Source organism: Trichomycterus rosablanca, chromosome 18 (assembly GCF_030014385.1).
Source record: "Trichomycterus rosablanca isolate fTriRos1 chromosome 18, fTriRos1.hap1, whole genome shotgun sequence".
NCBI classification, from domain to species: Eukaryota; Metazoa; Chordata; class Actinopteri; order Siluriformes; family Trichomycteridae; genus Trichomycterus; species Trichomycterus rosablanca.
Genome location: NC_086005.1, coordinates 26,618,456 through 26,632,099, shown reverse-complemented (window position 1 = coordinate 26,632,099; position 13,644 = coordinate 26,618,456). Strand labels below are relative to the sequence as shown.

Here is a 13,644-nt window from a genome sequence, read left to right as displayed (position 1 = left end):
GAGAATGATCCACCACCTAAATAATACCTGCTCTGTGGTGGTCCTGTGGAGGTCCTGACCATTGAAGAACAGCGTGAAAGCAGGTAAAAAGTATGTAGAGAAACAGATGGACTACAGTCAGTAATTGTAGAACTACAAAGTGCTTCTAAATGGTAAGTGGAGATGATAAAGCCGACAGTGAGTGTAGAAACAAGGTGGTTGTATATCCTCAACTATAAACTGTCCACCAGTGACGTATCCAGGAAGGGGCGGGGCGTCGTACACAACATGGAAGTGAAAGTAACGGCAGGATCGTGAAGGTTCGGGGGTGTCGAGGCTCCCAGCTGAGCTGCGTTCATGCAGGAGAACCATGTTAATAACTGTGTGTTATATTTACCTGTGGGTGCGCTGTCAGAAGTACTACACCGGCCTCATTCGGACTGTGCTGTTTAAACTGCGGGGGAGCAGAAGCACTTTAGCTTTCTGTGCTCACACGCGGAGCAGTGCACACAGTCTCATCACCACCGCCGCGGATACAGTGTTCCTCCGCCTGGGAAACAAGGTCATTTACATCACCGAGCCTCAGGTACAAACCAGTTATAAACACGTCCTTACTACTGACATCATGCAGACACTGTCGTAGCTTCTAGTGTTTGGTGTTGTGTGTGTCAGAACGGGCAAACTTAAATACTACTGTATACTATATACTACATACTGCACCTGTATATACTACATACTGCCATGTATATACTACATACTGCCATGTATATACTACATACTGCATCAATACACACTGTATACTACTGTACATACTGTACCTGTATATACTACATACTGCACCTGTATATACTACATACTGCACCTGTATATACTACATACTGCACCTGTATTTACTTCATACTGCATCAATACACACTGTATACTACATACTGTACCTGTATATACTACATACTGCATTGGTATATACTGTATACTACATACTGTACCTGTATATACTACATACTGCATTGGTATATACTGTATTCTACATACTGTACCTGTATATACTACATACTGCATTGGTATATACTGTATACTACATACTGTACCTGTATATACTACATACTGCATTGGTATATACTGTATTCTACATACTGTACCTGTATATACTACATACTGCATTGGTATATACTGTATTCTACATACTGTACTTGTATATACTGCATACTATATACTACATACTGTACCTGTATATACTACATACTGCATTGGTATATACTGTATACTACATACTGTACCTGTATATACTACATACTGCATTGGTATATACTGTATTCTACATACTGTACCTGTATATACTACATACTGCATTGGTATATACTGTATACTACATACTGTACCTGTATATACTACATACTGCATTGGTATATACTGTATTCTACATACTGTACCTGTATATACTACATACTGCATTGGTATATACTGTATTCTACATACTGTACTTGTATATACTGCATACTATATACTACATACTGTTCCTGTATATACTACATACTGCAGCTGTTTATACTACATACTTCATTGGTATATACTGTATTCTACATACTGTTCCTGTACATACTACACACTGAACCAGTATATACAGTATACACTGTATACTATATACTACATACTGTACCTGTATATACTACATACTCCACCTCTATATACTGTATATTACATACTGCGCCAGTATAGACTACATTATGCACCTCTGTATGCTGTATACTACATACTCCACCAGTATATATTGTATTCTACACACTGTACCAGTATATACTACATATTATACCAGTATACACAGTATTCTACACACTGTACCAGTATATACTACATATTATACCAGTATACACAGTATTCTACACACTGTACCAGTATACACTAAATACTTCAATGGTATATACCCTATATCACATACTGCACCATTATCTAAGATATACATAACGGTGCACTACACAATAGGTTGATCAATACATAATGCTTTGTTTACTGAGAAACAAAACAGCAACTTTTGCACAGAACATGCTGAGTAAACAAATACTATTTACATTACATATGTACATTATAAATTGCATTATGTAATATGTATGTACATCATATATTGTATTATAAAAAAATTGTTAAATAGTTACACTGAATATCAAACCACTGGTACATGAATAAACCCACAGTGTTGCTTGGTGTGTTTAATATATTGACCTATAGATACCATATAGTCATTCAGCACTAATATTAGACATAACGCCCACAATCACTAATAGTTGCTTGGTTTTGTCTTTTTTTCTGACTAGGCGTGTGATGATCTGAGCAAGTGGACGTTGCTGTGCTCCTCTTTGGCTAGTGCTCCAAGACTAGAGAACGTTGCTTTTATTATCGAAGCTACAACAGCACAGAGATCAGGCCAGAATCTACAAACACCAAACAAGAAAGTAAGTCATGTGGTAAATATATTACAGTGGACGCCTTGACTTTGTGTTGTGGATTTAATTTTAAAAGGGATGTAAAACAATATCTGAGGTTTAATATATAATAAATAGACACGTATAGTTATATTAAATCTGTGTTCTGTTCAGGTTCTGAACTGGTCGGACTATTGCCTCCCGTTGGCCTACAGCCCAGGACAACCATACAGAGCGGTGGCCGAGGCCAGCTTGGACAACTTCAGCGCTCTGGGAGTGGCTTTCCTGGAAGACCGACTGCATATGGAAAATGGCCTTTTCCCTGAGAAAATAGTTTGTTAGTTGAAATTTCTGTTTCTTTGTTCAACTGTAGAATGTGTTTAAATTTAGGACCAGTTTTATGGTGCATGAAACAGATACAACGTTTAACTCAACAATATCTACCTGCTAAAAGAAGACCAGGCCCCCTTACCCCATATGTGGTTCAAGAACTTCTGTTAAGCACATTTTCTATTCATGTCAATGGATAAACACCAGCAGAACAAAATTCTACCATACAAACAACTACAAGGACATATTTACCTCAGTACCCCCTAAAAAACCTAGCACTTAAAACACCATGTAAGTTATGAAACCCTTAAAGACACACAAACACTCTGATCACTAAACACACAGGCACAGAAAGCAAATCGACCCCCTACTCCAATGTTTAAAGACTGAATTTAATATTCAGCCATGATAACAGCCATAGCAGCTGACATGGCGTTAAAAATTAAACAAATAAACAAACAAGCAAAAGTTGTAAACTGGTGATCAGCAGGTCACTGGTTTAAGCCACTGTTGGACAAGGCCTGTTGGACACTGAGCAAGGCCCTTAACCCTTTATTGCTTGCAGTGTTTTCAGTCACAGTTGTCAGTCACTTTGGATAAAAGGATCTGCGAAATGCCTTAAATTTAAATGTAAATTAATAGTTACTAATTTACAAACACATTTAGAATCATTTACCTGATTTGGCAGTTTTTATGCTGGACACTCTTCCTAATGCAAGCCTGACAAGTGGCTCGATGGTTTGACCACAAATCCCTCTTGTCCAGGAACTCAGAGGTTGTGGGTTAGTATATTGTACCACTGCGCCATCTCATTGCAAAGATCAGACTGTAATTAATGAGTAATTATCACAAAAATTCAGGTTTGGTTAGTGTTGGTTTCAAAGTATTTATCACACTCCTGAAATCTGATCTATATGGACCTACATGTCCAGAAATCTGAGCTCTAACTGTGTTTATCTTTATTTCCTGGACAGCGGTGTCGCTCAGGGAATCAGCTTTAAAAGAACTTTTGGAAAAGCAGCAGTCTGGTATAGGAACCGAGCTCGAGTCGCGTCCCGTCGGCTTTCCGGAAGACATCGTTTTGTCCTCAGCGTCTTCAGAGAAGCAGGGGCAGGGCGCCGTGGAGGTTTCAGAAGATCAGGAGGTACATCGGGAGCACACGATGAACCACCAGCACATGGACGGGCATCACCTGCACTTATCCAGCTGCCATGAGTGTCTGGAACTGGAGAACAGCACCATCCAGTCGGTGAAATACGCCTCGGTGGAGAACATCCCCGACTTGCCTGATGATTTGACGAGCTCAGACGGAGAGGGAGAACTTGATGACAGCTTCTCCGAGTGGAAGAAGTACGGCGGCGCGAATAGCAAACCGCCAAACGTGCTGGTCTTTACAGGTGGCTGTGAGGAGCGTTACGAGGCCGTACGCTCACTCCTGGCTGAGTGCGTAGACACCGATCGATACGCCATCTACCCCCTGCGCCCGAAGCAAGCCCTTGAAGAACCATGGCTGGAAAACACACTGTTGCTGGTGCTAGTTACGGAGGAAGCGCTCTCACCCGAACTGCAGCTGCGCTTCCTGACCTACCTCGGCCAGGGCGGTAAAGTCCTGGGCCTCTCGTGCTCGCTGTGCCCGGCCGGGCTCACGCTGCGCTCCAGGGAGGAGCGGCGAGGCCAGATCTGCAGCCTGAGCTTCACTAAAGCTGACAGGACGGAGGTGCAGCTGAGAGTTCTGGCCAGTGGGAGCACGTTTGTACGGGAACCACAGGACAGCAGTGTCGGAGAGGTGGAATTATGGGGGGAGCTGAGCGGCGAGTCTGAGGAGGAGAAGGACATGGTCATCGTGAGAGTGACTCACGGCGAGGACGGCGGAGAAGCCGTATTGTGTCAGGTAGAGAAAACACACTACACACTACTACAATGTTATTACCATGTTGGTATCATTGCAGTGCCGAGAACGATCCTATGCGGTGTACAGTGGGGTAAAAATACATTTTTACTGCATTCCTGTTCTCTAGGTGCATTTGGAGACAGCGCCAGACTCTGAACACGTGCGGGACAACGCAGGCTTCTCAGAGCTGAAGATAAGTAATGCTAAACGCTACGAGGTCTTAATAGAGATCCTTACCTCTCTGGGGCTTAGCTGTGAGCAGAACCAGGTGCCTCCGCCCAGCCCTGTGTACCTGCTGTCCACCGAGCCGGTGAGTTAACCGTTTTTGATTGTTGTAATGAGATCTACATACATCATACTGCAATAAATAAATAATAATGATTTTTATGTCTGCTGACGTTGTCCAAGCATGCTGGTAAGTGGCAGTGTAATAACCGACACACACTGAACTACAGGGACACCAGAAGTGATCATTTTATTAACACATTTCTTATTTCCAGTAATATACAATTACCCAGTTGTATCTCCTCTACTGGTGTAGACCCCTCCCTAACTAAGGAGGGCTGTTCTGAACACACACACGCTCCAACACGTGTGTAGTAGCCAACCGCTTCTTTTCACCTGCCCTAGGCGTGTTCACAAAGGCATTGGTATCACATATAGAGAGTCACGCCCTGCTCCCCATTATTCCCCGTCTCTGTGCGGTCACCATCAAAACCAGCCAGCAGAGGCCGCAATTGCAGCCCGTCCTACCTCAGACGTGGCCAGTCATGTCTGTGTACGCACTACGCACCCATTCGATAGCAGAGCTGAGATTCATACTTAAGAGCTTGAGATGGTGGGCTAGTGTGATTTACCGAGCGCCCCATCAATAAAATGGAAAAAAAAAATGTCATTTTAACGATGATGATGTCATTGAGAAAACATTTGTGATCAGCTCAAATAATTGTGATTTACACAAACCCAAAAGCACACTAAGCACATCTAGCAGTCTAGTTGTGCTTGTCTTTAATTTAATTTAATGCAGTTGATCTGTTTGGTAGGTGTAGCTTATAAAATAATCAGTGAACGTTACCACCACATGGGTGCACCGGTGTGTGTGTGTGTGTGTGTGTGTGTTATAGTTTTACATCTATAAAGAATGTGTGTTAATTCAGTAAATTCCACACTGGTACTTAAAATCAACAAGCGCTTAATTGCTTCATCATGAACTTCCTGGGGCGTTTTTTTTGTCTCACCCGGTCATGGCAGAAGTGTTTGATGAACATTTACATGCATAAAGAGCAAAAATGCTTCCCACATGTGAGAACGGTGTCCTGGTTACTCACTACTACTTCTTTACATTTACGTTTACATTTTCGGCATTTAGCAGACGCTTTTATCCAAAGTGACTTACAGTACTGTGACAGTATACTGTCTAAGCAATTGAGGGTTAAGGGCCTTGCTTAAGGGCCCAACAGCGGCAACCTGGCAGTGGTGGGGTTTGAACCAGCAACCTTCCAGGTCCTTTCTGTGTAGAGTTTGCATGTTCTCCCCGTGTCTGAGTGGGTTTTCCTCCGGGTGCTCCAGTTTCCTCCCACAGTACAAAGACGTACAAGTGAGGTGAACTGGAGATGTGAAATTGTCCATGACTGTGTTTGACATTAAACTTAACTGATGAATCTTGTGTAAGCAGTAACTACCTGTCCTGTCATGGATGTAACCAAAGTGTGTAAAGCACGACATTAAAATCCTAATAAATAAATATTAATAAAATCATATATGTACAAACCCCATTTATGGAAAGGTTGAGACATTTTGTACTATGCAGTACAACTAGAATGTGTTCATTCTCCTAAAACCTTTATTACATTAACAAAAGTACAAGACTTGTAATTTTTGGCTGACCAAATTGATTGTAATTTATATTTGTAATACAGAATTGTAAACAAATCTGTCATGGTATACCGGTCCATGTCCATCGGTGCCCACAGCGTGGGTGACTTGCATATGTGTGAAGGTGCCATTGGTGTGTTTTTCCTGACTAGTGCTAGAACTTTTCCAAAATAAATCATAAACATTAACAGTAAACATTAAGTCAGATTTAATTTCAGGTGTATTTAAATTTCCATGTCAGATTTACATTAAAAAAAATATATATACTGATTTGTACACTGTAGTTAATGTAGGATGAAATTAGGGTTAAATTGTCCTGTTTTTGTCCTGTGTGGCATGGCAATAAAAATTGTACCTGTCTTTGCCAGAACTTTGTCAAGATTTGTCTTTTTAATAATGATTATTGATTAGCTGTACTGATATTACTGATGGGCGGCATGGTGGCTCGGTGGGTAGCACTGTCTCCTCACAGCAAGAAGGTCCTGGGTTCTTTCTGTGTGGAGTTTGCATGTTCTCCCCACTTCTGCATTGGGAGAGACACTAAATTGCCCTATAGGTGAATGTGTGTGTGTGTGTGTGTGTCTGCCCTGCGATGGACTGGTGCCCCGTTTTATGGTGTTACTGTGTGCCTTGCGCCCATTGATTGGATAAGCAGTTAAGAAAGTGAGTGAGAGATAGTTAGTACTGATTACTGTGACGCGACTTAATGCGGTTTATTGTTGTGGTATGAAATGTTAAGAAATGTCCACTATGTGGCAGCATTGATCAACTCAACCTCTTTTCTGGACCTTGATCGCTTTTCAGTCATGTAGTCCACTAGATCAGGACAAGCACTTGGACTTCTCAAGTACAAGGACACAAACTGTACTTATTATGAACGAATTCTGTGCTGTATTATTTTAATAAATAAGGACAGGATTTTTTTCCAGACCTACAGATTGTATTCTGCTGAGACTGAGAGCTGGTTTGGTGTCGGAAGTTTTGAACCCTGGACGGTGATCCTTTACTTCTGTTCCTGTTAGTCATTCATTCACCCACTTGTCCTTTTCTGCCCCCCTCGGAACTAACCCAGAGTTTCCGGGTACAGGTTCTCATTCACTCAGTTTTGTGTTGGTGGGGTTTGTTTCGGTTTGAGTGTGACACATGACCCCTGTCCTGTTACAGTGATTGCTTCCAGACGGAGGGGGAATAGAGCTCGCTCTGTGCACCTTGCTCTGGTGAAGATAGACACGTTTTCTACTGAAGACCACAAGCACTCACAAGTACTCATGCCATTGAAGTGTTTGGTCATTATATTAATAAAAAGTCTAATTTGTTACTGACCTGATTTATTTGGTTTAGTTCATTCATTTTACTTACTGGGCGACACGGTGGTGCGGTGAGTAAAACTGTCGCTTCACAGCAAGAATGTCCTGGGTTTAATTCCCAGGTATAGCGGTTGGGTCCTTTCTGTGTGGAGTTTCCATGTTCTCCCCTTGTCTGTGTGGGTTTCTTCCAGGAGCTCCGGTTTTCCTCCCACAGTCCAAAGAGCGCCCCCCCGGAGCTCAAGAGCCCAACAGTGGCTGTATTTCAGAGCCTGGATTTGAACCGATAATCTTCTGATTGATAGCCCAAAGCCCTACACGCACGCTAGCATTTAGCAGACGCTTTTATCCAAAGTGACTTACATTATACAGTCTAAGCAATTGAGGGTTAAGGGCCTTGCTCAAGGGCCCAACAACAGTGGCAACCTGGCAGTGGTGGGTATGAACCAGCAACCTTCTGCTTACTAGTCCTGCACTCTAACTGCCAGGCTACAACTGCCCTGTTATAGGATTGGCATCCTGTGTTGTTGTGCGGGACCTGCTCTAGCTGCTCTAGCACCAACATGGAACTCTTATTATTTATTCATAGTATTATTTATTGATTGTACCTGTGAATTCGTTGTTTCTAGTTAAGTATACAGAAGTAAATAGTTTACATTTTGTATAAAAGCAAACCTTGTCAATTATAGCAGCAATAAAAAATGCTAATCAGTAACAGTCACTTTAACAGAGCTGTGTAAGACTGTATGCCCGTATGCCCGTGTGCTATTTTAGGGAGGGGATCAGCTGGACTTAAGGTCTGCTTGTTGTTGTGATCAGTCAGTGTCCATGCTGGAACCCGTCCAGCGTCTGTGTGTTAACAGGCCTGCTGGGACCCCATTATCCCCAAGTCTTTACAGTCAACACGGCTGAAACGTGCCGACAAGCCCTTCTAATTGATTAAGCATCAGCGTCTTCACTCATTTTAAGCCTCTAATTACAACATTATCCTCAACATCATTTTTTTCTTCACACTCCAGCACCAGATGCACACCAGCTAAGCTACAGTAGTTAGAAATAAAGAAATTCCATGCGTAAAGATGCCTGGTCTTTATGTTTGGTTTGTTTGTTTGGGTATTTTTAAGTACCTATATTGTTTAGAGTTCCTCTAGAGAAGTTTATGGTGGCAGGTACATTCTCAGCACCTTAAATAAAGAGCCACTGATGGAGCCAGCGCTACGGTAAAGATAGCTGTTGTTTTGATTTTTTGAGGCGCTCATGATGCCAGGACGTGTTAAATAAAGAACGTATTCACTTAGCCAACGCCAGCATGCTGCCTTAACAGAGTGCCTTTAGATATTAACACACACATATACATACTCTCTCTTTCCTGTATACACACACACACACACACACACCCTATAGATATGTGTTACTGCACTGGTGCAGCAAAATGACAAATTTAGGGGTCAAAAATTGTGTGTTACTGTACACAAAGAAACTGACATAAAATTCACAAATGTACTTACCTGCTGTTTATTAGAGCCAAATATTTTACAAATTCTAAAATTTATTACTTAAAAACTATCTGTCTGTCTCTGTCTGTCTGTCTGTCAGTCAATCAATCAATCAATCAATCTATCTGTCTGTCTGTCTGTCTGTCTGTCTGTCTGTCTGTCTGTCTGTCTATCTATCTATCTATCTATCTATCTATCTATCTATCTATCTGTTTGTCTGTCTATCTGTCTGTCTGTCTATCTTATCTATCTGTCTGTCTGTCTGTCTGTCTGTCTGTCTGTCCGTCTATCTATCTATCTATCTATCTATCTATCTATCTATCTATCTATCTATCTATCTATCTATCATTCTTTCTATCTATATATTGACATCTGTCTATCTATTTATATATTTATATCTATCTATCTATGTTTATCTGTCTGTCTATCTGTCTGTCTGTCTATCTGTCTGTCTGTCTATCTTATCTATCTGTCTGTCTGTCTGTCCGTCTATCTATCTATCTATCTATCTATCTATCTATCTATCTATCTATCTATCTATCTATCTATCTATCATTCTTTCTATCTATATATTGACATCTGTCTATCTATTTATATATTTATATCTATCTATCTATGTTTATCTATCTGTCTATCTATTTTTTACTCGTGGTCTTACGTGGAAGCTCACTGACTGGGATTGACAGCAGTTTGTAGGGTACAAATGGGTACTACATGCCCCCCAAATTACAGCTACATAATGAAGTAAGCGCCTTCTGTCATGAGCCTTACAAAGAAGGTATAAAAGCTATTAGAAATCTCTGTTTTGTTTATTGAAATGTCATAGTAACTTGTCATTTTCAGTGTTAACACGCTGGCTTTTATTACTGTGTATAATTTCAGTTTTGACACAAAGTGCAACACACTGACTTTAATTTGCCATAATAATTAATCACATAGTTGCCAATAAAACATCGATCGAGCCAGGTTCTGTGAGGAATTGCACGTTTCCACGTTCTTGGTGGGCGGGTGTGTTTATTTTATACATTCCTTAAATAATCTAAAAGAATGCCTGTAAGAAACCCAACACCACTAAAGTGTGCAGACGTGTGCTGATTAATTGAGTTTGATCCGGAGAAGCATTTCGAGTGAATTAGCTCAGGGGAAAACAACCGTAATACAGCCGGTGTGCTGGCTAATTGATTATCCATGCATGTTGATCACTTCATTCAATTAAAGGCCGAGCAGATTGTCTCGAACCGAGTACAACGGGTGTGCCAGAGGGATGTCCATCACGTTGGGTTTTAAAGAGGCCGAAAAGTGAACAAAGCAGTAAGTCATTTAGTAAATTTAACTTTAAACAGGAGTCTGGAAAACTGACAGACTAGATCAGCCATAACATTAAAACCACCTCCTTGTTTCTACACTCACTGTCCATTTTATCAGCTCCACTTACCATATAGAAGCACTTTGTAGTTCTACAATTACTGACTGTAGTCCATCTGTTTCTCTGCATGCTTTGTTAGCCCCCTTTCATGCTGTTCTTCAATGGTCAGGACCCCCACAGGACCACCACAGAGCAGGTATTATTTAGGTGGTGGATCATTCTCAGCACTGCAGTGACACTGACATGGTGGTGGTGGGTTAGTGTGTGTTGTGCTGGTATGAGTGGATCAGACACAGCACCGCTGCTGGAGTTTTTAAATACCGTGTCCACTCACTGTCCACTCTATTAGACACGCCTGCCTAGTTGGTCCACCTTGTAGATGTGAAGTCAGAGACGATCGCTCATCTATTGCTGCTGTTTGAGTCGGTCATCTTCTAGACCTTCATCAGTGGTCACAGAACGCTGCCCAGGGGGCACTGTTGGCTGGATGTTTTTGGTTGGTGGACTATTCTCAGTCCAGCAGTGACAGTGAGGTTTAAAAACTCCAGCAGCACAACACACACTAACACACCGCCACCATGTCAGTGTCACTGCAGTGCTGAGAATGATCCACCACCTATCACCAGGCTAACAAAGCATGCAGAGAAACAGATGGACTACAGTCAGTAATTGTAGAACTACAAAGTGCTTCTATATGGTAAGTGGAGCTGATAAATTGGACAGTGAGTGTAGAAACAAGGAGGTGGTTTTAATGTTATGACTAAATAGTGTACAGTACAATGAAATTCTTTTTCTGCATATCTGCATTGTTTGGAAACTGGGGTAGGAGCACAGGGTCAGCCAATGTATGGCGACCCTGGAGCAAACAGGGTTAAGGGCCCTGACCAAGGGCCTTGATACGAACCGACAATCTTCCAATTAATAGCCCAAAGCGTTAAACGTTGGGTCTGATGTGTCCCTGACAGAACCTGAAGGACGCGTTCGTGCGCTGGCTGCAGGAACACATGGATAGCAGAGGCGTGCTGCGTTCCTCCAGGACCAGTCTGAGAGTGGCGTGGGGTCGAGAGAAGCCGGGCGAGCTGGGCGAGGGAGAGATAGCGCTGCACACCGAGGCCCCGCAGGTCCTCTCTGAGCACTTCAGCATGGAGACGTACGGGCAACACCTGCGGAGCCAGCGGCTGGGGCACACGCTGCTGTACGCCGACGTCACCCCGACCACCATGGACCTGCTGGAGGGGTACGTAGACGAAACTCTGATCAAGCGCTTTCAGTAGGATTCGACTCAATGCAGTCAATGCAGTCCAGTACTTGGATCTTACCCAGAATGCCGTATAAATAAGATATTTTGTGTTTTGGAATGGGCTCGTTAGATTCCAGTTCTCAGCCCAGCAGAGATGCGGCGACATGACCAGTTTATGTAAGAAATCACACAAGTTTTGTTGGTGTTAATTAAATCTGGTTCATAATTTTCTTCTTCAACTACTGGAGGTCAATAATGTATATTTGACTGTCTGTCTATCTGTCTATCTACAGTATTTATCTTTCTATATATATGTCTGTCTGTCTATCTGGTGGTCTGTCTATCCATTTATCTGTCTCTGTCTATCTGTTGGTCTGTATCCATCTGTTTATCTATCTATCTGTCTGTCTGTCTATATATATGTCTGTCTGTCTATCTATATATCTGTCTGTCTGCCTGTCTGTCTATCTGTCTATCTATCCATCCCTCTATCTAGCTATCTGTCTGTCTAGCTATCTGTCTGCCTATCTGTCTGTCTATCTATCTGTCTGTCTGTCTATTTGTCTGTCTATTTGTCTGTCTATCTATCTAGCTATATGTCTATCTATCTGTCGGTCTATCTGTTGGTTTGTCTATCTATCTATCTATCTATCTATCTATCTATCTATCTATCTATCTATCTATTTGTTTATTGGTCTGTCAGTCTATCTATCTTTCTGCCTGTCTATCTATCTATCTATCTATCTATCTATCTATCTATCTATCTATCTATCTATCTATCTATCTATCTATCTATCTATCTATCTATTTATTTGTTTATTGGTCTGTCAGTCTATCTGTCTATCTGTCTGTCTATCTATCAGTCAGCCTGTCTGTCTACCTATCTATCTATCTGTCTATCTATCAGTTTGTCTATCTATATATCTGTCTATCTGTCTATTTATTTGTCTATCTATCAGTCTATCTGTCTGTCTGTCTACCCATCTGTCTGTCTATCTGTCTGTCTGTCTATCTGTCTGTCTATCAGTGTGTATATCTATCTATCTGATGCCATTTAACAGACTCGACTTATAATTGAGACTGAATACAGTGTGAGTAATTGAAGATTAAGGCCCTCGCTCGGGGGCTCAACAGCACCTACTCGGCAGTGATTGGGTTTGAACCAGCGACCTTCTGATCACTAGTCCAGTATCTGAATCACCAAGCAACCGTTACCCCCTGGTTTGTTAATTAATCTGTCATCAATTAACATGGTTTCTCCAGCCCAGACTGAGTGTGTGATTATTAAACATGACGTGTCGTGTGAACGAGTCGTTAAGCTCCAGTCAGTGCTGAAAATTACGCTAACGGGGCGACACCGTTTTTAACGTGGGTGACGCACGGGTTCTGATTCTCTCCGGCTGCTTTGGAAAGTGTGTGTCGCCCCCGCCATGGACTGGCACCCTGCCCGGGGTGTTTCCCTGCTTGGCTTCCTGTTCTTCAGGAGGGCGCCAGGTCCAGCCCAACCTCGAGCAGGATGAAGCCGTTAGAAATGAGTGAATAAATGAATTAATAAATAGGAAAAAATGATGGCGTGAACATGGCAGCAATGGAGAAACCGAGACATTTAGTTCACTCAAGGTGGCAGTAAATGAATCAGCCAATCAGAGAACAGAAATGAAGCCGGTATCTCAAAACTGAGACTTTGTACTGATGCATAATAGTTTCCCTATTAATGATTTAAATGCTCCAAGTGATTAGTAGATC

The 13,644-nt window shown here is 41.9% G+C and overlaps 1 protein-coding gene and 1 long non-coding RNA gene across 2 annotated transcripts in view; both read left to right on the top strand.

Moving 5' to 3' along the window:
* The first annotated feature begins 349 nt into the window (after positions 1-349).
* hlcs (holocarboxylase synthetase (biotin-(proprionyl-CoA-carboxylase (ATP-hydrolysing)) ligase)) overlaps positions 350-13,644 on the top strand; it is a 35,130-nt gene continuing 21,835 nt past the window's right edge. Inside the window, exons 1-6 of the mRNA XM_063013868.1 lie at positions 350-565; positions 2,289-2,426; positions 2,571-2,733; positions 3,701-4,617; positions 4,745-4,927; positions 11,624-11,895. Of these exons, the coding sequence (XP_062869938.1) occupies positions 350-565; positions 2,289-2,426; positions 2,571-2,733; positions 3,701-4,617; positions 4,745-4,927; positions 11,624-11,895 (1,889 nt within the window). The remainder of the gene's footprint in view (positions 566-2,288; positions 2,427-2,570; positions 2,734-3,700; positions 4,618-4,744; positions 4,928-11,623; positions 11,896-13,644) is intronic.
* Positions 7,467-7,810, top strand: LOC134332293 (uncharacterized). The gene is made up of 2 exons (XR_010015236.1): positions 7,467-7,573; positions 7,657-7,810. It is a non-coding gene; the product is annotated as an uncharacterized LOC134332293 (long non-coding RNA).